This window comes from Seriola dumerili, unplaced genomic scaffold (genome assembly GCF_002260705.1).
Source record: "Seriola dumerili isolate Sdu_G_001 unplaced genomic scaffold, Sdu_1.0 BDQW01000052.1, whole genome shotgun sequence".
Classification (NCBI taxonomy): Eukaryota; Metazoa; Chordata; class Actinopteri; order Carangiformes; family Carangidae; genus Seriola; species Seriola dumerili.
The window spans coordinates 17102123-17129957 of record NW_019174307.1 but is presented as its reverse complement, the minus strand read 5'-3'; the positions used below and the strand labels follow the sequence as shown (position 1 = coordinate 17129957).

Here is a 27835-nt window from a genome sequence, read left to right as displayed (position 1 = left end):
ATTATCCAGTAAGGAATGCAAAATTTGAAAAAAAATAAAATAAAAAAAATAAATCTGGAATGTGATTGTCTGTGGTGAAGAGTGTGAAACAATAAGAACACGTCTCCTGCTTTTGTTGGCCTCCAAATTAATTTCACCACTAGCTGTGCCAGAGCGATTTTTTTCATGCTTGTAACCTGGGGTTCAGTCTGGGCAAAGATACAGGGTGTTCTCAAGAAAGCACACAGAGGCACCCCCTGTCATCAAAACACACATGCACACACACACATGCACACACACACATGCACACACGCACGCACGCACGCACACACACACACACACACACACACACACACACACACACCCTCACCACCACAAACACAGTCACAGAATTAGAGTGGGGAACTAAACGACAAATCAAAAGAAGGAAGGACAGCTTGTTTCTCCCCAAATGCTCAAAACCATGCCCTTTTCCCCATGTAGCTGAAGGTCGTGCTGTACTATAACAGCAACTGCTTTGATGCTTGCCAAAATATCATTAAGAACTTTTCCACTATGATGATATTAAAACAGTTCTAATTAAAAAATGTCAGCGTGTCTGGAAAGGGATAGAGAGAGACACACAGACAGACAGTCACAGAGAAAGGAAACAAAAAAAAAAAAAAAAAAAAAAAAAAAAAAAAAAAAGGCTCAAAAGGCTCATTTTGAGAGACTGTCCGAAAGCTTTGAATCCCTTTCATTTTGGACACGTGGAGTGCTCCGCTCGCTGATGCAGTCTTTAATCTAAAGTGAACAATGGAGAAACAGCAAAATGTCTTAGGCAGGCAGTTTTTGGGGGGTTTTGTTTGTAATTTACCTTAAAATTGAGCAGGCCCACAGCGGTTTCCACAAAGGTGACCAGGCGAATGGGTTCTGTCAGTGCCCGTCCTTTCAAGTTGTGCTGAAACCTGTCAACAAACTTAACACACAAGGACAATCTCGTGCGCAGCTCATTAACAACACCCACTGTTTCTGTGAATAGGAAACAATAAACCTCCAAATAACCACAATGAATTAATTTGTTCTTACTACTTTGTGCAATCACAGTCGTCACATTCATTAGATGTTTTGAGCATTGTTTTGAGCACATACGTATATTCTCTGTGGCGTTTGCTGTTATAAAACATGATCAGCTTGAATCCATTTGATAATGTTCTTAAAGAAAAAATCATGTTTTAGAAGATCATATTTCTGTTCAAGTTCCTGCTTTTCTTTAGTGGTAAAGTGTCAGTGCTGCCCTCAGTAGATTAAATCAACACATTATTAGTTATATGAAGGAGAAAAACAGGAAGCTCACACTGGGATACTGAACGATTTTGTCAAAGTGAATTTAAAACTGGAAGAAAAAATGTTCAGCAGTAACAATGGTAAACGATATGACACATCTTTCAAAATCCACTGTGGGGTAAGACAGACCGAGGAGAAAAAAAAGGAATCTTATTGTTCAAAAAAACTCACTTTTGATACGAATCTTGACACCTTTATTACCTACACTGTTCCCACTGCAGTCCTTATTCAGAGACACATCTATGAGGGTTCAAATAGCAAGAAAAGCGAGCACAGGAGAGCAGCAACAAAAGCGAGTGAAATGAAATATTTTACATTATCACCAGGGTTCCCCCATCGTCTGAAGTCTTCTGCTCTACCTTCCTTCTGAGGCTCTGCGCAGCTACAGCATGTGCTCCCCTGAGAGAGTGTGCACTCATGTAAATGCGCACGTGCATGTGCGAGCACATGCATGCACACGGCAAACCAAAGAAGAAACAAAAACCCGAAAAAAAAGGGGAGAAGAAACAAGATTTGGGATCTCTGTGAGTGTGTTTTACTCCTACATTATTCTGTTTTGCCCACCCCCTCCTCCTCCTCCTCCTCCTCCTCCTCCTCCATGGTAGGGAACAGGGAGACTGGAGCAACAATCAGAGTATGATGTGACACTTTGCTGAGGCCTTTATTCTGCATGACTCCTGCTAATATGCAAGTTCACCTAAGTAGGGCTTTAAAACCAAGTTTAATTCTTTGAAGACCAAAGCATTCCAATTTTTTCCAACAGACCAGTTCACAGCTAGCCCTGGACTGCCAGTGGGGTAGCCCAAATTCCTAAATCTATCATCTGGAAACACACAAAAGCCCCCTTCGTCAGATATTTCCTTTCAAAGCCAGACCAAAAAAAAAAAAAAAGCGAGTTAAAAAAAGCTCAGAGTAGAAATGTCTAACTCCATGTCCCCCCTTCCTCTCCTTTCTCTCACTCCCTCTTTGACACACCAGGAAAAAGACAGATATAAATAACCTCAGGTACAGCACTGCTATTTTTCTAAATGAAGAGCAAAATAACCCCCGCGCTCGCACTCACCACTCTTGTTCTCGACACTGAAAGAGTGGGCCTCCATTGAAGGATTTCAAAAATAGGGGCAATTTTAATCATCTCTCCATTCAATCTCAGTTGGATAAATCATATCTGAGAGATTTGCATAAATACAAACCATCAAAGACTTTTCATCTTCAAAGAGGTTTTCAAGACCCAATAGGCTTTGTACTGTAATCATCTGAGGTCACAACCCTGTGGGAGCAAGGCTGCTATGGCAACATAAAAACTAACGCTGGGGGCTTAGCATAATCCCCCCCCCCCCCCCAACCCCCCGTTCCCCCCTCCTCCTTCGCAAACACAGGAAAGGGTGGGGTGGGGGGGGTGTCCGAGAAGGAGTGTGAAAGGAGGGTGTAGATAAACCTATTTCTGTGACAGAGGAAACTAGGTGTATGTTGCCTAGCTGATGTTACACACAGAGATTACCACCACGACACTGGTGCCACGCAAACCCTGACAGGGCTGCGGCGAGCCGAGCGCGCTGTTTAGATTCTGCTGGAGGAAAACAAATGACGGCTCAATGCCGCACCACCGGCTAAAAAGCCTCCAAGGCTCTTTGATTACATGTTTCTGTCCTTCTGCTGTATTCTCCTCTTCAGCTATTATACACTTTGAGGGCCTGATTTACACTGCATAAGAGCTGCTATAGTCCTCGTTCATTGTTCTTCTGGTGCATACAGCAACCATTAGCTGCCAATGGCTCTCACAACTAGGACCCTTTAAAAGATGTTATTCACTACTGAATTGAAAAAAAGAAAAGAAAAAGAAAAAAGAAGAAATAACACCTCTCCTTTGCCATTCAAAGCCACGCTACAAACAAGCCCTCTGACAATTTCACCACCCAATCATGAAAAGAGAAGGAGGGAGAGATGGAGCTGGAGAAAGGAGGCTATAGTGGGACAAGTTTCAATTAATTTTCTTCAAAAGGGGGCCAGATTAAATGTTTCCGGCCTGCTGAAGTGTTCATTTCACAGAGGGGAAGCGGAGAAAGGGATGAGGGGAGGGGACAGGAGGAGGAGTAGAGGAGGAGGAGCAGGACAGGGTGCGATTCTTTTGGTCCCAGTGCACACCAAATAGTGTGGTGGGCAAAGAATGCACATGGCTCCGAATCTGTGTGAGAATTGTCCTCAGACAAAGGAGGGAGTTACGCCTGTTATAGCCCAATAAGGCCTGTCAGTCACACAAGGGCTGGGGGAGAAGAGAAAGGCAGAGCTAAAGATTTCCACACAAAGGGAAACAAGCAAGTCCATCTTTTAGCAACAAATCAGTCCGGAGGTTCCTGTGCTAATATCAATAAAAAGGGAGAAAAATAAACAAGTGAGGGATTTACTGCACAGCCTTACAAGAGTGGGAAAAAAAAATCTGACACATGCTTACAACACTGACACATGAATACACACACACAGACAGTGAGAGAGGGAGAGGGAGAGAGAGAGAGAGAGAGAGATGCACAGAGAAGCATGTGCAAAGCAGACACAGCAAAAGCAGGGAGGGACAAAGATAAGATTAAATGGGCATACATGAAAGAATCAAGGCCCAGAGCTCCAAACTTGACTTTGTTTCAGGAGCACACATGCACCTGCCGCAAAGCAGTAACACACTGCCAAAACACACTGTAAATCAAATGTGAAAACAGATTTACAGCACACTTCGAAGGGAAACGCAGCAACATGAAGGGCTGACTTCAAGAAACTTAAAATAAACACAAAGTATTTCTTGCCACAAAGCAAGGGTATAAAAAAAAAAAAAAAAAACAATTATCCAGCCAAGCAATTATCCACATTTTAAAGCTCTCAACGTGTTAAAAATAATAATCATGATAATCATGATAACAACAGGAGATGGTTTTTTAAAAAATATTTCATGCAGAACTAAAGTGCCGTCTTTTAAGTGAGAAAAAGTAGCACAAGGAGAAAAAGGGCTAAGCTGAGGGAGAGAATTAGTGAACACCTGTCAGCAATTACACAAGGAAGAAAGAAAGGGCAGCAGGAAATAGACGTGTTCTAATTAAAACCACTAGTTAAAAACTTCCTGCTCCTGCCCAGGACCACGTCTGAGTGTATATTATGTGTATACATTTTATAATACACACACACGCACGTATGTATATGCATGTGTGTGTGTGAGAGACTGTATGTGTGCACGTGTAGACTCGACACCCTCCCATCACCCCTGATAACTCCCCTCTCTCTCTCTCTCTCTCTCTCTCTCTGACCTCTAAACAAATCTTAATTTCTCCTCTTGCTTAATCAGCAACAACTGTATTCACACACACCAACAGTAAAGGAGGCAGACGGCAGCCAGGTTCCTCACGGTAAGTGAACCATATGGAGCTGATCAGAAAGGCCTGCATTAATGATGTCACTGTCTCCTGACCTTTCGGGACCTGACATCCGTACAGCGCCCCTTTATAGAAAGCCAGAGGGATGGCCAAGCCCAGGCAAACACCTCTTAACTAGGGCGCAGGCCCAAGTTAGTATGAACAAATTGCAAACGGTAATTAATAAGAACACAGAATGGGAATAATATTAGTGGACAATCATTACAATAACCACTGCAGGAGAGCAAAATTTGCAATATCTGATGTCAAATCTGGTCAATTAATTTGTGACACGTCTATGTGATCTTTCTCATCACTAGAACCTCAGTAACTGGAACAATTGCCTTTGGACTTTGCAAAATGTGTGGACAGTTGAAATAGATTTCCAGCATAAAGAATGGAATGCAATGCATGTTTGCTGCATATTTTTTTATTCAATATACCTTGTCTGGCTGAGTACTTTTGACTGTGATTAAATCAATTCATAGTCACAACATGACACTGTTCAAGGCAGTCTCAAGTAATTCCAGCAGTGGCTAAAGGCACCTTTGTGTTGTTACAGAAAGCTATCGGGCTTCTGAAGCTAATCCGAAGAAATGTCGTCCGTTTCTTGAGCTGCAGCCAAGAAAAACACTCTGTCTGTCCCTGAGTCCTGCCACAGGGATCGATTCCCACTTTTACTGGGAAATATATGGAAAAGTTTGTTATGATTGCTTTGAAGATTTCCGTGGGTTTCCTATTACTTCATGAGTTTGCATAAGAGCACCACTGTGTTTTTTAAAAGACATCCAGAGGTGAAAGAGAGAGATGTCTTGTGTATTTTTAGTCTTATTTAGTTTTTTTTCATGTGTGTTTTTTTTTGCTTGTTTGTTTTGTGTTTGTTTTTCTGTCACATGTGGTTCTGGCTTTTAAATTATCCCATTCTGAGTACTTTGACTTGTACCTTACCCATTGCACTTCCTGAGCGTCTTCCACTTTGGGTAACATGATGGCTGGAGGGAGAACCTCAGCCTGCAGGATGACCTGCAGGTCAGCTTCAGCTAAGCCACTGGACACCGAGTTCACCCTCACACACTTCTCTGTCCGACCCAGATCCAGTTCCGCGAGCATCCTGGGAATGGTCTCCCTGGCCTCTGTCTGCAGCACAGAAACATAAAACATGGACAGAAATGCTGATTATTGAATATAATGCTTGCAGTTTGGAGTAACTAATAAAGAAGCTCATTCATTCCCACTGTGTGAAGCTTCAGATTCAAAACTATGCATTTTGAAAGCAAGTGTGGTTACTGTCAGTGTACCATGTGACTACTGAAGCAGGAATATACAACATAAAATGATTAATAAAAAACTATCATGAGAGGTTGCCTTATGTGTGCGTGTATTTTTTTTTTTTTAAAAAATGCATGAATTCAAACCACTAACATTCACCGAAGAAATAATTGAAAAATTTGCAAAGAATGCAATTTCCTTCAAGGAAGTGTCCCTTTATGTAAGATATTGGCCATTAAGCATGATCATAAAAATAAATACAGCATTACAGACACAAAATCTATGTAATCAAGGTGGGAAATTGACAAAGCATACACCAATCTGGAATAAATTGCATCAAGATGAAACATTAACATATTAAAAAGGCACAAAATAAGTCAGCACACTTTCCCTTGACTGCGGTTCATCTATACACAGTATGCCACAAATCAACAAAACAGAGGCTGTACACTCAACTTTGTTCTCTCAACGAATGCATTGTATGAGCTGGGAGGGAAGAGAGATGAGGAGGATGAAAAAAAAAATCAAAGAGAAGCCTACAGTCCCAACTTCTATCAGTAACACAGTAGCACACGCCGCTTTATTCAAACCAGATGCTGGGCAGCAGGAATGGAGAGAAAGAGGGATGGAATGGGAAGAGTAGTAGTGAGTGAGAGGAGAGAGGCTCGGGAAGAAATGTGGTCCGAGTTAAGCAGCATGAGGAAATGGTAGCTTAGGAGTTGTCAGGTCAGATCAGAGGCTGGAGCCTTTGAGTGCTTGTATGTGTGTTTGGAGATGCTCAGATTTTGCTCCTGATCCCATTTATGTTACTAAAAAATCCTCTTAAAAAGAAAAATACTCTTAAACTGATACCGGTCACTGTGTGCACCAGAAAGGTTTTTGAAATGCGATGAAATGACGATGAAATGTGGATAATAAAAAATACTGCACCAGTGGATGGTGGCAAATGTGGCACCATGTCGTGTGATGGAGCGCCACGCTCGACGGGACCTGTCGAATGCACCGCATTTGTTGCCTAACAACATCCGAGTGGGTCCAAACTAAGTGATCGCTAGTAGACTGATCACTGGGGTCATGTGTGTGTGCGCATGAGAGAGAAACTGTAGACAGATATAACATGGAGAGCCCATAGATCACAATCTCTTGTAAAAACTATAGTGGACTAGAGTCGACCTAGGTTCAGTTGTATTAGATCTTACGGGGACCCCTCAAGGGTCACGGGACGGCTTCTGAGACAAAACAGCCCCTGCTCTGATCTCCTGGAATGCAGAACTGTACTTGATATTATGAACACCCCTTCAGTATCAATAAAATATGGTATCAAAGTACATATCAAAGATTTGCTCGGATTTAATAGGGGTCATGAGCGGGCTGGACTGCTGCGTGTCATCTGTGTCTCCCTGTTCCCTCATTGAATGAGACATGAGGGATTGTCGCACCATATGATGAGTGCACTGTGATCTTTGACTCTTACTCAAGTTTTGCTGTAACCTCTCTTACTGTCGCTCTCATAAGCCCAGATAGACCCGTAACTGTAATCGTGGTAACTTAAAACGGATGGAGCGATTTACGCAGCCATAATTCACTATTCATAAACCTGCTACTTGGTGGATAAAATTCTGCCCGTCCCTCCGCAGTTCACGGTTACTGGAGAAAATTGATATGTGAGAACCGCTTGCTGCTCCATGTGCCAGGAGTCACACTGATCCCTGACCAAACTAAATAAATAGTGATCCAAGTGATCAAAAAGCATGGTTTATAACATTTGCAGATCAAATAGACGAGAGAGGGCTGAGTCTCGGGCTCCAACCTCAGCCTGACATACAGGCAGCCTGCATGTATAAAATTCTTTTAATGTAACCAGAGAGCGCTCACTGCAAGGATTGTCTGCTGCACTTTTCTCCTTTTGCGACGGCATTTCTGAAAACATGACACCAGGAATGGCTAAGGAGATGGCCAGGTCACTGTGCACTATCCTTTCTTTTATCTCTGCTTCTCTCTCTAAAGTGAGAGAGAGAGATTATTCTGCCAGACACCTTGACCCCTATGGGCTCCGCTACTCCGAGCTTGAATAAAGCCCTTTGAAAAGGAGATATTTTACATTAATGGACAGCCATCCAACAAGTTGCTTCAAAGCTCCCTCCCCAATCACCTGGTGTCCCATGGAGAGCTCGCCCTAACGTCAGCTCCATCTCCTCTTTGATTCCCTCCATCATCCTCATCATTAGAAGCTGACACACGGGCAGGCAGGCGGGCGAGCAGTCGGCCAGGCAGGCAGGGCCGTCGAACGCATATATGCACACATGAGGCTTTTCAAGTGCAGCAAGGCTGACCTTCCAGGAGAGCGAGGGCAGCTCCTTAACACACAGCCTGAGACTTGACGCTCAGGATCCTACCGAGTGCTGTGTATACGTGACCCAGCATGGCTGCAGCCTTGTAGACACCACATCAGACTGGAGCATCCAAACTGATGTGTGTACAGGCCACAGCGGGACCACCTTCCTCTCCAGCATCAGATCATGGATGTCCAGCTCTGCCGTCATGCCGCTTTAAACAAGCAACGTCAAACATCGCCTCTGGACAGACTGTGGGTGTAGACTCACACTCTCTGTCCCTTCATTCAATTTGAATTAGATCTCAGTGCAGTGGTAGTTACTGTACATACTAGATAGAAATTGGGGCAAAAAAAAAAAAAAAAAAAAAAAAAAAGGGGGAAAAAAAAAAAAAAAAAAAAAAAAAAGGGTGCATGACATGACACATTTTAGAAAGAGCATAAGAGGGGCTAGATACATTTTTCTTGTAAAATAAATTGTGCATATAATATTACTAGCCTAAGAAATAGCAATAAAGACGTGGCATAAATAAGGATAATTTTAATATTAACAAATCAGTGTCGTTTGAAAAATCTGCTGATAGCTGTGTGTCAGGACTCTCAAAAACAACTTGTATGTACATCGCACCTTTTATCACTGACATAGAGCCTTCAAACAGTGGCGTGCTGTATCTCTCATTCCCAAAGTATATACATATATGTGTGTGTGTAAAAAAAGTGGGAGATTATAAGTCACCATGAGCATAATTGTTTTTCCATTTTTTTTTTTTTTTAACCTTTTGAGAGCTGGCGTTTTGCACCCTGCTGTGCAACTTGCGATGCCATTTAAAATGAGCAGCAGACTACTGCAGGTGATGGCTGCCTGCCTGAAGTGTGACTGTGTACGCATTTGTTCATCTGCCTTTGTCAGTATGTGTGTGTTAGGGTGTGTGTGTGTGTGTGTGTGTGTGTGTGGTAGCAAGCTTCAAGCTATCGTGGATGGGTTTTGACAAGTGACGTGCTGCACTCCAGAAAGCTGGAGTGAGATGACTGACTAATTCAGGCTAGGTTGATAACTGAGATGTAGCAGAAGGAGATTCAGGCATTCACTCTGTCAGCTGGAAGCACACTGCGTTATCCGCTATCCTGTCAGGGCAGACAACAAGATATAACTAGCAGGACAGAGAGGGAGGAATTTGTAAAATCACTGAAACCTGCTTGTCATAGTTGGTCAAAACTGACAGGCTGAGCTGGAAAAACAGCTAGTTATTACACACTACTTCTACACTTTAATTAGCCATGAAAAGATCTCATTAGAGCTGTTTAGTTACACTTCATCACAAGCTGCATTGCGATGTTTTCAGGGAATAAATTCCCATGGCTTTGTATCCATTTTGCAGGGAAAATGGAGGCATTAGGGCTCATCATTCAGTATCTTACCGTCACCGCTTGTACTCACAAGAACACTAACTAGGACTCACTAACACAGGACTAACTACGCTTACCCTGAAGTCTCTGTAATAGCTTCCTAAATTTGTGCTTGGTTTTAAGATGACTGTGATTATTATTAAGGTGTGAAAGTGACTATCATTAGGCTTTGAAGCTTGTGTTAGTCATAGGTGATCTGCAGATGATGGGCAGGTCAGTGGTTGAAACTGATGTTCATCTGCATTTCATTTGTATGCATTAGATCAGAAAAACCCTACATATGTAAAACAAAGAGCTAAATATAGTTAGCTGAATATCATACAATTAGATAATAAAACTTTATAAAACGATTACACAGTATGATCATATCATCGCAATACAATTCCACAGACAGTCCATTAACAGTAATGTTTAATTATTACCCAGTCCTACCATATGGCAGAGGCTGCTGCTGCATCATAGAGGAGCAAAATTGTGTTTAAGTAGACAAAATAGAAAAAAAAAGAAGCTTTTTTTCAGAATTTCACAAAAATTTGCAAATTGTGCAAAAATGTTAATGAAGCACAAACGGCCATTTAAAATGTGCAAAGAATGCAGTCTGGTGTAACCTAGGAATCTGCCAGAATGTTCTTGAGGCAGTGCAAATGAAACTGAAGCTGTGCGATGTGAGGAAAAAAAATAAATCTTGGCAGATCCTTGTGAGGATGGATTTCCTCTTTCCCAGTTGCCTCGAATTTACTCCGCCTGGTGTCATAATTACTTCATGTGACCAAGGTGCTAATAAGGTGAAGAAAGTGCGAAAACTAAATAAACAAATAATCTGCAAACGTGTCTTGAGGCCTTGTGTAAAAAGTGCAAATACAGGTCCGCTTGGAGGAGCTGTAGCTGTAGCGGGCACACGGATGTCTGCACGGCGCCTTGCGTACATCCACTGATGACAAAATTTACATCACACAGGACGCAGCAGAACTTTAGCTGAAGGCCTGCACACAATGTTGCAATCAATGCTAAATATGGTACTTTTTTGTGTAAATTTTTTTTTTTTAAAAAGACCAGGCCTTTTAAACCTATTTTATTGCCATTTTTTACTATTCTATTTACGTTTTTTACTTGGAATACAATATCTAAAAAAAAAAGTGTATTTAAGTTTTTGTTATTTTAAAGTTTTGATATGATTTAAAACCAACCTTAATGTATCTATTCTCTCTGTTTTGCAATAGTAGCAAGAGTAGAAAATATTTTGAAAATGTTTTCAGATAGCTAGTTGGGGTCTCGCTACTTTAACCTCCTAGGACCTGGCGTCCACATATGTGGACGTCACATTTTGGGTTCTCTAGACCACAATACTAACTTTTTCTCAACAAGGGCCTGGTGACCACATTAGAGGACATTATTCTGCCACTTAGTGGTGGGAGAAGAGTGTAACACATTACAGATTAGATTCTAGATAGCAGACAACACACCCAGATGTTCAAATGGCCACTCCCGATCCCAACCCTGTCCTGGTAAAAAATTCAATCAAATTTCATGGTTGATTCTTGTTCAAATATGTATAAAAGTATTCAATCTTTGTTATGGAAGTAAAATTTTACAAAAGTTAGGAACTGTAATGATTTACCATGCTGCTAAACATGATGTCCACATATGTGGACAAAGGGACTTAGTTTTGTTAGTTAAGAAGCAGATGTATATGACTGGTACAGTTATGAGGCATCGGGTCGCTGCAGCAGTGCAGAAGCTACCAACTGACAAAAAAATGAAAAAGGACGGAAGAGGTACCTCAGCACAAGTTACCACTGAGGATGGAAAGATTTGCGTGGTAAAGTGGTATGACAATAAACCGGTATTGATGATGTCTGCTGTTCATGCTAGAGAGCCAGAAAACACCTGCCAGAGATGGGACAAAAAACAGAAACGATATGTGACCATCCCGCGACCAAGTATTGTCCATGAATACAACTCCAAGATGGGTGGAGTTGACCTTGTTGATGAGTTACTATCGAATGAATGGCCATACAAAGAAATGGACATTGAGGATGCTAATGCACTTTACAGATCTGGCTTTAGCCAACGGCTGGCTACTGTACCGCAAGGACCTCACTGTATGTGTCACACCAAAGAAAAACATCATGCAGTTCCTTGAATTTCGAATGGAAGTGGCCATGACCTTCTTGACTCAGCGTGACAATGACAACAACAATTCTGACTTTTCAGAGCCGGAAGATGACCCAGACATTTTAGTCCAAGGGAAAAAGCGTCCAGTGAAGGCAGTCCCCCATGTCTCAATCCGCAGGAGGGCTAATGCACATCTGCCAGAGGCAGTAAACTTGAAGAATGCAGCGCGCTGCAGAGCAAAAGGCTGCTCAGGGAAAACTCGAGTGCAGTGTGGTACATGCAAGGTTTTCCTCTGCTTACAGGCAGGTCGCAACTGTTACAGAGCCTTTCACACATAGGTGTAAACATGTTCCAATGGGGAAAAAAAATAGTTTGAAAATCTTTGTTACAGACATACATCTTTCTGCAACTGTTTTACAGTACTTCAAATGAGCCATATTGCTCAAAGGGGCACAATTGTTCCGTCTCATTTTGTTTTTGCACTCAGGAAAATGCTGCTGTGTTCTGGCACCAAATAAATAGTTTTACATAATTACTTAACTGTGACTTTATTGGTTTCTATCTAAATTGAAGACGAATGTCCTCATATGTGGACATCATTTTTCTCAGAAACTACATCATGTAAAAACATAATTCTTTGTTGTTACACTCATCAGGTCCCAATCAGCCTAAATAGCAAAGAGAAATTAAAAATGCACGCCATGCAAGAGTTCGGGTCTTAGGAGGTTAACATGCTCAGCCATTTAAACAGAAAATTAAGATTGAATACATTTTGTGCAAAATAAGAGATATAGCTTTGCCCCCACCCCCCCACCCCACCCCCAAGCATCCACATCTGCTCCATTCCTCTCCTCCTCCTCCTCCCATTCTTTCATGTTTTCCTCTCCTCGTCGCCTTCTCCATCATCACTCCTCCTACTAGGGTTACTCTCCAAGTGTTGGGTGCGTTGTGCAGCCCACGTAGCACAGAGCGGTGCGGACGGCGGCTCTGCCAGTGAAAACACAAGTGTGTAACAGGATAATGAGAGAGTGAGAGAGGACCTTTCTGTTCTCCATGTCTCAGCACTTTCTGATCCCTCGCTCGGCCTCAATCCTCACCCCTAGCCCACGGTATCTGGAGCCGCTGCAAGAGTGTGTGTTTCAAAAGACAATCAAAAGACCTGAGAAAGCTGAAATATAATCTGCAAAAACTACGACTTATATTGACAAAAAGACACACATGAGAAATAATTTCTTAAACTTTCAGTCCTTTAAATGCCTCCTGTCTCTATGTGCTCCAACACCAGACAAGACCTCTCCCCTCCTAAGCAATGAATGATAATCGCAGCCGCTGTCATCACTCTCCTGTGCACCCTGACCTCACGTTCGCCTCTGGTACCCTCCCAAAGGACTCCAAATGATGCCTGACACATGACACTTGAAGCAACATTATGCAACTATTTTATGTTAAAATAACAGCTTGAAAATCATTTGGATGCTACACTAACTTGTAACATTCCCACTCCACGCCCCGAACGCCTGTTCTTGCACTCTCTAACTTGGGGTGAGCGGGTACGATCTCCCACGAGAAGTGTGCAACTCGGCACCATGTGACACACCACCAACTCAACTATGGGTCTTCAGCTAGCTATAAAAAGAAACTGTCGCGGTATTCTCAGTACAGACATCATGGCAGAGGCACAGCATCTACATTTTAGCACACAACTGCTGTGGGTTTATCATGTTTTCAGTCAGATTAGCTAAATACTGACTTGACATGAGTGGACAACGTGATTGCTGGTTTGTACCGAGGTGTCGATAGGCTTTTGTTTTCCGTGCATGAGCTTCATCGCTCGGACTCAGAGCCAAACGGAGCCAGGGTCCTATAATTACCACTTGTGGCTGCAGAGGCCGCTGTTGCCACTGCTCAGCAAAAGTTATATAGTCTTGCTTTAACACACACATGCACACACACGCACTATGACAGACAGTAGAGTTAGGAATGGAAGGTCTTTCTCATATGGCTGGAACAGGGTCTATTTTCTGGCTGAGCAGCTCACATCCCGTTTGTGAGTCTTGGCAGCCTGACTGGGAGTTTCTCTCAGGTCTCCTGGGTCTTCTGAAGTGTTGAGCACAAAAGTACATGTGCACGCACGCACGCACGCATGCACCCACCCTTCCACATGTATATACAGAGATGTAAATACAAACACACACACACACAATGACACACACTAAATACAAATGTTCAGTATTCATAATTCAAGTGGCTAACATTATTTCCCAGGAGTTCATTCTGTCAAGAGTTTAGTCATTTGAATCCACTTAAACAGAGAGCAGATCTTTCAGTGTCCTCTGGAATAACACAGTGAGCACTGAACTGAGGTCATGTATCAGTTGACAGTTGGCTGCATAATTTATGTTAAGTTGAAAATCTCTGGTGTCAGACACAGTTCATGCATAGACCATTGCTCATACATTGACTGTGCGACATCCACATAAAGGTAATAGACTGTAATAATGTCGCCCACCCTATGATGTGGCCTCTACTCTTCCCTCAGCTGCTCTCACTACAACCAGAAGAGTTTACCTCCGGACCAGTGGTTGATAGTGTTACTGAGGGAGGGAGGGGAAAATAGAGAGGGAAAGAGAAAGAGAGAGTGAAATAAGAAAAAAAAGAAAAATTATCAGTGTACAAAACTATCAAGAGTAAAAACCCTCGGGATGCCCTTTAAATAAAAGAATTAGAAATATTCTAATGATAGGTAAATGTGAAATCATTAGCTCAATAAGCCAGATGTGATTTTGGCGCATCATCAGCTTTTCTTGTATAAGAAGTTACAGTTACCGCAGGACTACAGGAGATGCTACATGTATCTTATAATTCACCTCAGTGCAGTATACGTATAAGAAACGGTACTGTTATTAGGTTGTAAGGTTCATCTAGATTCTGACAGGAGGGTGTTGATTCAGATTTCTGTTAATTTTCAGGATTAAGTTTGTGTTACTGTATTGGATTAAATGCAAGATGTTAAATGTGTTAAATTACTGGTACTTTTGTAATTAGTAATTTAATACATTCAGTAGCTTCTGTGACACGCAGTATACTTATCGTTGCAGGTACCACTGTTTATGAGCAATTATCTACAAATAAATTCTATTACATATGTAATTTTGCTAAAACGAACCATCAAACAAAGAAATTTTCCACAAATTACATCATTGAAACATGGCAAACATCAAGTATGTTCAGAAGCTGTGATCACACCCACGTACATATAAATAAATCCAGAAGTGACTGATGTCTGGCTTCCACATGGGCCCAATAAAAGCTACTGAGGGTGTGGATCAGTATCAACAGAGGTTATTTTAGAGAGGATACTTTATACTTTCAAAAGAACAAATCATTAATTCACTTATTTTAAGCTCTACCAAAATTGCCCTGGTTCCTTTAATGTAAAAACTCGGGACACTGGTTTGTCATACTTGAGTGATGTACAGTTTGCTGTCAACCATAACAAGTTGTGTATGTGCTTGCATGCTTCTGTGTGTGTGTGTGTGTGTGTGTAAGTAGTGTGTGTATATGTTTGTCTATATGTGTCTACATGTGCACACTTAAGCGTGTGTGTGCGCAAGTTTGTGTTCTGCATGTCTTGTGTGCTTGTGTGCATTTGCAGGCGCGTGCTGGTGTGCAAGAGGTGCTCCCCGTCGTGTCGGCCGCGCCACCATGCCATCTGGAGAGGAAATCGAGTGTGAAGTACAGTATAGTTTGGGACCAAGCTCCGTGGCAGTGGCTCAGCAGTTAGTTCATTAGTTCCAAACTTCCAGGGATTAGGAGAGAATCTCTACGGCAGGGAGGCAGGGGGGAGTCAGGGAGGATGGAGGGACCCATGTGGGGAAAAGAGAGGGAGAGACAGAAACACCAGGAGGAATATTGGACCATAGGGCACTAAGAGGCAGTGAGAGAACACGAGAGAGAGAGATAAACAATCTTAACCCCGAGGACCCTGGAGAGGGGAGACGAGTACGAGAGAGGGACAATGAAAGAACAAGACGGCAAGGGAGAGAGGAGGAGAGAGGACAGGTGTAGCCGTCAGTTCCGCTCCGGGGTTTCAACCTGCCCTCCCTCTTCCTCCACCCCACTGATCATACAGATATGATGATATGTGTAAGAGTGTTAGAGCAGTCAGCCTTGCCTTCCCTCCCCTCTCTCCTCCTCATTCTCTCCCCTCTGGGTCCATGGTGACAGTTAGCAAGCTCTGGGAGGCTTCTACCCTTTACTCCCTTTCTCATCTCCCTGTCTCTTAAGCAGCTAGCATTACTGCCAAGATGGAGCATGGACATTTTGGAGTCAAAGCGGCAGGCAATTAAAGCAGGCACTCCTGGATTTCAATTTTCAAGAGGAGGGGGTGGATTGACCTTCATCGCGTACCTTTTTGTCATGAATATCCTTCCCTGTTTTAAGGTGAAGGTGAAAGATAATGAAAAGAATACATTAATGAACACATAACAGGAGGGTGGTTTTGGGCAGTGGCCCTATTTAAGGCCCACCCATGCATACCCAGTAACTAACCTCGCGTTTCACCTAACCTATTGTTGCCTTCACCACAACAGTGGTTGAGGATGGCATTTAGCAAGCTCAGTCTCTGCTTTGCTCCCATTCTCTCTCCCTAGAAAAGCACCACACATGCATTAAGACTCCATTGTTGAGGTCTGGCATCTCTTGGCAAACACACAGTGCCGACTGTGCGGTTGTCATGGTGAATATAATCACAGCTACTGTATACACTGTAGAAATTGTCAGTGCAAGACACTATAAAGTAAAATCTAAGTTTTCCACAACTACCACTCTCTTAAAATTGACTAATGATGATGACACAGTGGTGATCTTACAGGAACTATATTCATTGATCACACTAAAGCTTTTGGCCATGTGAATTAATATCTCCTTTTAGGTAAGCACTATGCTGTTTGCCTCTTACAACATTTATTGCTGTGGTTTGATTTTTATCTTCATAATAAAAAGCAATGCAAATGTTGTTGTACATGGGTAACTGAGCAGAAATGTGTGCCTCAAGGTTCTACTTTAGGACCACTTCTGTTTTTATTAACAATCTGCCATGATTTTTTTCTCTGATTATCAAGTTCAATTATATGCAGATGATACTATGATCTATAGGAGGGCTCTGCAATATGACCAAAATCTCGTATCCCAATACAGGTCATTTCATATCCATATACAACTCTGAGCTGACTTTTAAACCACATAATGAGCACATTATAAAAGGAAGCTAATTTTGGTGTCAGTGTTCTGTATTATTCCAGAAATTGTTTTCCATTTTATATCAGACACTTGCTTTCCAATTTATGTTACTGTTGCTGAACTGTGCTGACATTGTTTATCAAAACACTTCTACATCCAAACTTATTCCTTTTAATGTCATGTGTAATAAGCTCTGCAGATTTGTATTGGGATGTTTGTTTGTTAAAAGACCAATGTAAAATGCTTGACACACTCAGCCTGCTCCCTTTTTGTATAGGATCACAATTTCATTGGTATAAAATTAGAATATTTCTAAATATATTCATTTTAACTATGCTTATTGTTTAAAACAATGTTTTTCTTCTTTGTTCCTTATAAATTATTTACTAATCATGCTCTGATCAGCCGTTCTTTACTGCCTCCTTTGTCTCCAAGGAAATTGGTAGTCCAAAAAAAAAAAAAAAAAACTTTTATGTTTAGTGCTCCTTCAGATTAGAATAATTTACCTGTACATACTCGTTTCTCTGTCTTCATTTGGCTTATTCAATATTATTTCATTTGGCTTAATATAATAAAGGTGATATTCACAATTCATACTTACAATTCAGCTGATCCTAGAACAAATCTTAATCTGACATAATAGAAGGCAGGTTAGGTGTAATGTATTTGACAAAACATTGAGGGACGTTACAAAAGTCTGAACCAAAGTCAGGAGCTCAAAGTGTTGCGTCAGAACAATTTTTCTATTCATTTCTTTTCACATTTTTAAGCCCAATTGACAATCTCTGTAGTTACGTTCAGAAAATTGAAGATAAATATAATTTATATCATAATAAATGTGATGCAGCTTAAAAATATGCCTTGGATCGAGGTAATGTGCATAAAGTAAGAAACATAAGCCCTTACGCAGCCTTTGTTGACAGTTGTATTAATAAGAAGTTTGTGCCAGACTTGAGTGACCACTCGAGATGAGCCTTTACACCTTTTTCACCCAGATATTAAATTTCAGATATCTATTTACCCACCAGTGATAAATCAGGTTTAGCGATTATTTATATAACAAACACACAATATTTCCTCAATACAACCTTCAAGTAAATATGACCAAATGAAATTTGACAGTTTAGTGCCTAAAGAGGGGTCACAAATCCCAAGTAAATATCCCTTGTGTATGTAATAAATAAGAAAAAAATATTTAATAATATAACAATTATTGTGCCAAATGGATTTCAAAACAACAATTAGTATCCAAAACAAATGTCTTAGTGGTATTACTAGCAACCTACGCACACGCACACATTGAAACACACACCGGAAATACTGTTTATCCAACAGTAAAAAAAAAATTCATCTTAAGGGAAGGTATAACTACACAACAACCCCCATGGATTTCCAATTGCCACAGTGGAGGAAGAAGCTGAGAGTGTGGGAAGTGAAGAAAGGATGCCAGTAGGAAAGGTGCATTTTGTTATTGAGTAAATAACTAATTTTTATATTACACAGTATGACCTAGCAAACACATAATAGGTTACAGGATTTTTGCACACTGTGCCAGACTCTATGGTGGCAATGAATGGCTGAAATCAGTTCTGGTGCCATGCTATGTGTAGTACCGATGTAGCTGGTTCAGAGAGGAAGAAAGTAATGGCATTATAAGGCAGGAAAGCACTGTTTCCTATAATCTATATTTTGATTAGGATTACTAAGAATGCTACTAGCTTAAGGAGGGGTAGCAAGCCAGCTGAGGGAAATTATTCTGCATGTTAAAGGAACTAATGGTATTTTTTCCCTTTATTCTTAATAGCACATACAGGGCCTAATACTATGCTCTACAGGAACAACTTGCCAGCTAATTGCTTACAGAGAGAGAGAGAGAGAGAGAGAGAGAGAGAGAGAGAGAGAGAGAGAGAGAGAGACAGAAGGCCTTTGAAAAGGAAAGAAAATTGAATTATATCATTTTCAAAATTCACAGTTGTTTCTTGCAAATTCAAGCAAAGTTGGAAATAATGTCTTCCGTTTTATGTGAAATGAGCGGGTTGGTGAATGAAATAAGTGGATTAAAGCAGGATACTTTTGTTGGAATGAGACAGAGACATGAACCTGTCACATGCTGAGAGCTCAAGAGTCCAGCGTCTGAATTCTCCTCAAGCCTGAATGGCTGCTTCAGTGCTGCATTCCTCTCCGCATTTCCCACTCTAAAAATGTAATAAAGACAGAGGCTCCGACATCCACCAGCTCCATCGCGGGGTCACAGTTTTAGCCTGTCAGTCACACAGGGCATCATCTTATTGTCTTTGTCTACTACAGGAACAGCCTCCAGCCAAATCAATCATCTTTATTATCATGACTTAAAAACCTTTGTTAGTTAACTTTTTACCCAGGCCCTTTCTTTATCCCACTCTCCAATCACAATTTCATGGGCAGTTCATGAGGGCCAATGGGGAGGTCGAGTGGGCGGGAGGAGAATGCTTTTAACCTGCTGCATCTGGTGCTTTCCCGCTGCTCACCCAGTGGGACATGGTCACCTTGTTTTAAAGGACTCTGATAGGGGGGAACCACTGCCTTTATACCATCATAATGGGGTGAAATGTGCTTGTTTTAAACATGTCATTTAGGTAGTTTTCCTTTCAGTGATTAAGACCGAACACCTGTCTGAAGGAGGGAGATGAAATTAAAATCATTCCGGATCATACAGCTGGGCGTGTGTTTGCGTGCTTCCTTGCCGACCTGTTCAAACAAAGCTCCATTTCATTTATACATGTATCTTTGTCTTTATGTACCTTTTTGCTGAGGGCTACACCATCCTCGCAGTCCAAGACGGCACAGTCGACATCCAACGAGGCCAGTTTCCTCAATTTTCGCTCATCATTGCCAGGGCAGTAGAGAACCGCCCTGCGGGGTATGTAGCGCAGCGAGGGGCCTGCAGAGTGATGGTGAGGACGCCATGCTTCGGCATACAACTGCCAGGCCGTGGGCAGGAGCCAACGGCTCTCCCTTTCAACACAAACATATACATATATAAGCACAGGGTGGCACACAGACATAAACATGTGTTTGTGTACACCACAAAAAGATACACAACACTCCCTGGCAGGGGTACCATGAATGCACATGTCTTTGGTGCATTCATTACACATGAGTACACTCAGTATCAATTGTAAGGGCAACGAATAATTAAAGGTTGCTGCTGCATGCAGATTTCTAATAATATCTACAGTGTTTTTATTACACATGAAGATCCTAGAGGAGGCCACATCCTCCAGATTAGAGTGAAAGTCTGGAAACGTTTCATTTTGGGAGTTCTGTTTGCCCTTCAGCTGTTCATTGAAGTGGATGAGAGACGCTGACCTGTGCTTTGGCACTCTTTGGTGAGAACAAACTCACCCAAACACTGAGCCACTCATATGCTAATGTAGCCACACTGCTGAATATCTAGGCAGGACAGAAAGTGAATGAGCAGGGGTATCAGCGGTGGCTGGAGCTGAGTCATGGAAAAATTTAAGTTTGGGAAAGACAGTTGTAGTTTTTTTTTATTATTATTTATTTATTTATTTATTTATTTTTTAAAAAGGTGAAATTATGTACCTTTATTCTTAGTATGAATACTATAGATGAAGAACCTACTTTATGAACAATTCTGCTCTTTTAGTCACACAATTACTAAATGTATAAACATGTGTAAAAGATGCAGACATTTTAAGATGCAATTATGATTTGAAATGTCAATCACAAAATGCAGCAGTGTAACTTTTTTTGAACATGATTAAAATGGTAATAATAAATTATTCAACACTGCCTTCAGGATTCATAATTGTCAGAGTTGTTTTACTGAATTTTAGTTCAAAATGTAAATAAGCTAATCACACAAATGCAGTCCTTAAAAAAAGAAGTGAATGCCAGAATATTTTATTAAGAGGGTAACTAATAACTAAATATATTGAAACCTTGATTTTTTTATTCATTTAAAAAGTGTTTAGTTTAAATGCTTTCCTCCAATGTTCTGTAGTGCCCTGTGTTTGCTCTTCAGATGACCCTTCTTACAACAATGGAAACAACATTCAACAAGTTGTTTTTAGTAGGTATTTTATATTTACAAGCGTTTCTATTTCCAAGCAGCACTGACTGAACAACTATGTGCCGAAGCAAAAAGAAAGGCAAAAATGTGCATTAAGTTGTTCCACCTTAACAACCTAAAAAAGTTATTTACTTGGATTATCACACTATGAAATATCGCACTGACTAATATTTGCTCATCATCGTATCTGCCACCTCCACGTGCACACTCAAATGTGCATGTGTAAGCTTCACACACACAAGATGACAAAACAGGCAGCAGTGTTTGCATGTGTACCCCCCTCCCATCCGCAAACAGTGCACGCACACACCCACTCAACTGTGTATACCAATAATCACAATCATTGCACATGTCTTAATTATTTGTTACATCAATCTGGCTTCCGAAACAATTGGTCCTAATGAATAGTAAATGTTTAGGATCAGTTATATGTAATTAAAGTGAGAAAAAGCATTTCCCACCACTAACTCTTGCTGGGAATCAGAAGCCCTTCGAGGGACTGTATTGGCAGGAAAAGAAAAGAAGAGGGGGGTATTCCTCCTATTAAAAGAGGGGGCTGATTATTCTCTCTTCTTGTCTTTTGCTCTCTAAAAAGGAGCTAAAGTCACTTCAATAGCCACTTAATCCTGTCAACTACGCTTCCACATGCCCTCCAGTCCCAATAAGGCCTAATCTAAACTGGGATGTTGCGGTTGGAGCAGGCAGTTAAAACCAATTCAGGTTGCTTCCAGCATTTTAGTGCTTCCAGGTAGACAGAGCCTATTTGAGATGGGGACAGTATTCACAAAAGGCTTGGGGAGAAAACAAGGAAGAGGTCGGAGGAGGATTATGGCACACCACCATGCAAACTGTGGACCAGTGAAAATAGCTAGGGCTCACAGTCATTTTAGGGACAAAAAGCTACAGGGTTTAAATTGATGGAAAAGAGATGCAAAAAGAGTAAACGCAAAAATTAGAAAGGAAAATAGTGGGTGAGAGGACGGAAGTGAGAGTGCCGAGTGGTAGGGGTCCAAGAGGGGGGTTGTTGAGATCTAAATGAAATCAGTCTATTCTGTGCATACTGCTCAGGGGGAAATGTTAAAAAGCCATACTAAGTGCCCACTTAAAAGGCAAATAAAGCATAATATAACTGAAGCACAAAAAGATAGTGGCTGTAATTTAAGAGTAGGTTCCATTATAAAGGAGAAAAAAAACTGAAACGAGGAGAGGGAATGAAGCCGCCTTGATGTTGGCTAGAGGAAGTACACAAGAAGCAGGAGTCAATAACAGGGGCCAAAATCAGCATCTCTCTCGCTTAGTTCCACCTTTCTACTTCCATCTAATTTTTAATAGCCTTTTTAATAGGGTATAAATATGAAACCGCATCTAGAAAGATTCTGCAGTCTACAGGAGGCAGACCTTACAGATATACGATATAGTCTACTGAATGTAACACTCCATTGTGGTGCCTTACATATAAGACAAGTGTGAATTAGCAGAAAGCTACAGGACAGCCACAATAAAACTGTGCCTCTCAATTCTACTGACATTATTAGTAACATCATCTACTAACAAGAAACAGCGCTATCAGAGTGCAGGCTCTGTCATTACATGGATGGCCACTGTTAAGACTTGATTCAAGAAAGGTGGTCTGGCCTTATAGTGATAGGGCTGCGATTCACGATTATTTTCATTATCATTACTCTCATTTCATTATTACTAAGCTGTTGATTATCTTCTCAATTAATCAGTTAGTTTGGGCAATAAAATAGGAGAAAGTAGTGAAAAATATCCCTCAGTTTCCTCAAATTCAAGGGGACACGTTCAAATGTTTTGTTTTGTTTGACCAACAGTTCATAACACAAAGGTATTCGGTTCACGCTGATATAAGACTCTCAGAATTAAGAGGCTGAACCTGAAGAATGTTTGGAATTTTCATATGAGAAATTACATTTTAATGATTAATCAGTTATCAATGAATTGCCGAATACTTCTCTGTCGATTGGTAAAGCAATTAATTGATTATTCGATTCGGTTTCACTATACATGTGTCTAATATTACACCTTCCATACTAAACCCACATTTTACATTCAATTTTGTATGTTTTTTTTGTCCCTTTATTCATATGTATAGCCTTGTTTTACTAAAGTTATAACAGCAAATCATTCATTTAACATCAAAGCAGCATATAATTACATGATATGATATGACCAATGTTGCAAAAAGCTAGGAAACCTGAAAATCACTGAATATTTTGTGCTGGCAGGAAAGAAAGAAAGGATTACTTTTAACAATATGGAAAGTAGTGTGTACCTAATTTTCAGCAGCAGTTTGGTTCATACGAGTAATTTCCATTATTCTTACACCTTATTTAAAATCAGAATCTGCTAGAACAATAACAAAGCTTTTTTTTATATTCAATTGACTTACTTTTCATTGGATTAATCTGGTGCCGGTTTTAGTATTAGGGTTTGACAAGTTATACATAAAATGGCAAACCCGGTGGCTATATTAAAAATTTTAATTTTCCCATAAAAACCCAAAGGGGCTGCTTGTATGGTCAAGTAGCCATTAACATCACAATCCAGTGGGGATCTAGGGATCGTCATCAAATACACACATCACTTCCATATACTACATGCAATCTGGAAATTTTTATTTACACCATCCCACATCTGGTTGACATTTTCCCATTATTAGATCACTATATACACTTGTGTTCTATATATTTTACAGTCCACAAAGTTCCATATGCACCTACGTTACCAATTTCTTTTCCTCTTTTCTCTTTTATTTCTTTCTTTCTTTTTTTTTTTTTTTTTTTTTTTTTTTTTTTTTTTTTTTTTTTTACATGAAAGGTTATGATAACACAGGGCTATGTGGCTATATTAGCAGCTATAAAGTGGTGGGACCTGGCCACAGTGACAACATTTACTGGTCTGAGATCAGAGGTAAGTGTGTGTTAGTGGGTTTATATGGTGCTGGATGGGACTGGTTCTCATTAGCTGCGAGGCAGCAGCAGACCCAGGCCTAGTGGCACTGAAATGGGGAGGGACAGGGGGGGGTTGGAATGTGGTGAGAGGGTTGTGAGCTCTGTGTTGGACTAGACATGGGCCTTCCTGAGCCATGTACATTAGTTTCCCAGACCCAACAATGCAGCGTGTCATATCTGGACCTGCTGTCTAACAAGTAATTATCCTGTTCATCCAAAAAAGATTGTTCTTACAAACTGTGCAGCCCTCCTCCATGCTGGCTGAGCAGCATTTTACATGCAGATTTGTGTCTGTCTTCTTCCAACACCAGAGAGTGTCTTGGACAAAGCAGTTCACTGGTATAGAAGTATCAACTGATCTTCAATTCAGCAGAATAGCCTCTGATGATCTGACACCCACCGTCAGTGTCTCTGTAGTGCCTAACTACAATAAATCTACCTTGAACCACGCATCCTTGAACTTCACATCTTATCTTCGCCACTCTCAGACAACTATGTGACTGATGTACACTTTTGCCACATTCAGCTCCTATTTTCCCCAAGTTTCATCTTCTTATCTGTGAAATCCCCTGTCATGTAATCCAGACAGGGTCACCAATATTTCTCAAGGTAGCGTGTCACTAAGAAATGTCAGACTATGGAAGGGACAGACATTCACAAAACTTTGGTCCCGTTTCAGATTATGCTTCTCGCATGTGGGGGTTTTATGAGCATCTAAGCCGAGATGATCCGGACTTGTCATTAAAATATTCCTCAGACTGAATGACTGTATTAAAAGTGTAATGTTATGTTTTTGCTTGACAAATGTTTCACCAGTGCAGCTGTAATTTTGGCGTCATATACAGTCAGTGGTGTCCCTGTGGGCTGGCCACTTGTATGTGAACGACTACAAAAATAAAATTTCTAAAAAAACAAACTAAATGCCAAAGACTTGACCTCCTCAGCCGCAGCACACATTATATTAAATTTTGATACATATTTAATTTGACATAAGATGACTGATTGTGGTCTGGCAGTAAATACTGTATTACAAATAGCCTGTAGTAATTGCTTCATTATCATGACGTGATGATTACCATTTCCTGTAACTCTGCTGGCCTCCACCTGGCAGCATAATAGCTTAATTCAGGTGGTAATATTCATCCTACCACATGAATTACAGCAGATAACAAGTGGCCCACTTGAAAACAGGCCCTGACGATAGCCTCCCTCTAAATATGTAGATTTCCACAATTATCTCCAGCATGGTGGTGCAGGCAGAAGCTGTGTCTAAAATGCACAAAATTAAAGATCTGTGTTTCTACCCCACGATAATCAGCGACTTCTTAATATGCAAACTACATTCTGAGGTCTGCGGTGCTTAAGATTCCAGATTAAATTTGGTGAAAATAAAGATGAATAAAGAGTAGGGAGGAAAATCGATCTTGCTGAAGCATTGACGGGCTCTTTGTCTGGAGAACGCTGTCTGCGGGTGGGAAATAAAATGGTCAAAAAGTCATCAATATTTACCTAGCTTCATGTCCACCTGCCTGTCTGACACTTTTTTTAGAATGAAAAAGAGAGCTGAAGCATTCCCCACACGCGGTCTTCCTCACAGCATGATGCTGTATGTGTATGTTTTTTGTTTTTTTTCTTTTTCACACTGCCTCAGGTCTGAGGACAGAATTGGATAGCAGAGAAATGCTGAAAAATTAAGCAGAGACACCCAAGACAGGGAAAGGAAGGAATCAAACACTTTTCCTCTACTTCTTCTCTTGTCTGCCCCCTGCTTTCATTGCTTGCCCTCCAGCAAATTGGAGCTCGGGATGAGCAATCCGTTCCTCTCCAGATTAGATCAGGAGGGGGCTGCAGAGTTTACTGTGGGCTGGCCTCTATTTTACTAGAAGGAGCAGGACAAACAATAGCACACTGGACCTGCTAACATTTTGTTGATGATAACTGTACTGACTGTACTGTGTTACCAAACAAACAACTGATATTGAGAACCAAGACCAGACATTCAATTCGCTCTGAGAAGTTAAGAAAGCAACACCCTGTTAAAGGAACACACGAACAGCATGTGTTCCTTTATCATCATGAAAGTGTAATACGCTGCTCCAACATGCAGAGGAGATCTGGATTTATCTAAGTCTCCAGCCATTTAACTAAATTCAGCATTTCATGTTTGGCACAGAGATTGGAGCATGCATGTTTTATACTTCCTCAGATTATTTCACCACTGGCCCTACAGCTTCCTTTTCCTCACTATAAAAAAAAAGCTAATTCCAGGGACAGTGTCTCTCACCATCAACAAAACCCCTTACTCATCGTCCCATCCATGTCTTCTCCCCCTTTCCTGTCTCATTAGTTTGGGTTTTATGCCTTAATCTACACAATGAGGATGAAGTCATGGCGGTTATCTTCAGCAGCCAATGTCTGTCTACCTGTAATCCTCCTCAAAGTCCCCGGCTTTCTCCCAGCTCACAAATCGGCACACAATGCCTTTATGCAAGGCCTTTGCCGTAATGCCCAGAGACGACTGCAGACTTTTTTTTTTTTTTTCCTCCTTTTTTCCCCATCCCCTCATCCCTCCACATAAAACTAGTTAAATCCCACTCCTCCTTAGAAGAACCGGAGATGTCTTTATCTAGGTCTCAGGACAGGGAAACGTCAGAATGTAAAGGACATAAGAGCTTTCATTCGCGGGAGTCACAAGCAGGTTTTGATGACTGGCAGTTGTCACTCCAGCGCTCTGTCTGTCTGTCACAGACAACCCGATAAATCCATTCAAGTCAGTACTGATCACTGAGCAGCCTAGGACAGCAAAGGCCAAATCAATTTTAAATAAATAATATAATGCCATTTACATGTGTGTAGATAATAAACTTTACATGACAGTTCAAAAGGGAAAAAAAAAAAAAAAAATCAATGAATTTATCTTTAAAAGTTAATTGAGAGGGGAACTTAAAAAGGTCAAACAAGTCACTCCATTCGAGGAGGGCATAAGGGGGTTAGCTTTTAACTTAGCATTTTTATTGACTCTGGCAAAACAAAATGAGCGGGCTCTGTAGGATTGTGCACTCTGCATTGGCCATTCAGGCCTTCAGAGCCCCATTGTAGTACTTTGAAGAGAATGAAAGGAAACCCCACTGGTGGAAATGCAGTGGAACAGCCCCACAACAGGCCACAACTGTTCCCTTATGCATGAAAGGCAGGGACATAAAAGACAAGATGGACTTCTGAGGTAGGGCCAAAAACAAAGGCAACAAAAGTGCTGATCACGAGGGGATGACACGACTCGTCTCGGCAGAAGGAGCAGGGAGAAAAGGGGCAGGGGACAATAGCACTCCCGGCCAAATGACATGTTGAAGAATTGAAAAATCCACACAAGAAGTGTCTTCTCAATTCACTAAACCCACAAGAGCTGGGTGACTGTCGGCTGGACCCTGGTCAGCCTGAGGGGGGTGGACAATAACAGCCCACAGCTTTTCTCTCTCTAACTTTCTTTCCCAAATCTTTCCCTGTTTTGGCAAACAACTTGGCAAAGGGCAAAGACGGACTGGGGTGACGGCTTTAGTCTGCACACACCAAACCGAAACCAAACCAAACCTAATCAAAGCATGGTGGGTTCCGCTCCCGCAGCTTCCGTTTTGATCTGTTGGCTGTCTGTGTGTCTGATCTGTTTCTGTTTGTGCCCTACACACAATTATGCTACTGCATAACCTCCATGGAAACAGTCAGACGA

The 27835-nt window shown here is 41.2% G+C and overlaps 1 protein-coding gene across 1 annotated transcript in view; it reads right to left on the bottom strand.

Annotated features, from left to right (window-relative positions):
• clybl (citrate lyase beta like) overlaps nucleotides 1–27835 on the bottom strand; it is a 59290-nt gene that overhangs the window by 7881 nt on the left and 23574 nt on the right. Inside the window, exons 2-4 of the mRNA XM_022740711.1 lie at nucleotides 19845–20058; nucleotides 5649–5837; nucleotides 836–937 (exon numbers count right to left, since the gene is read on the bottom strand). Coding sequence (XP_022596432.1) covers nucleotides 836–937; nucleotides 5649–5837; nucleotides 19845–20058 — 505 coding nt within the window. The remainder of the gene's footprint in view (nucleotides 1–835; nucleotides 938–5648; nucleotides 5838–19844; nucleotides 20059–27835) is intronic.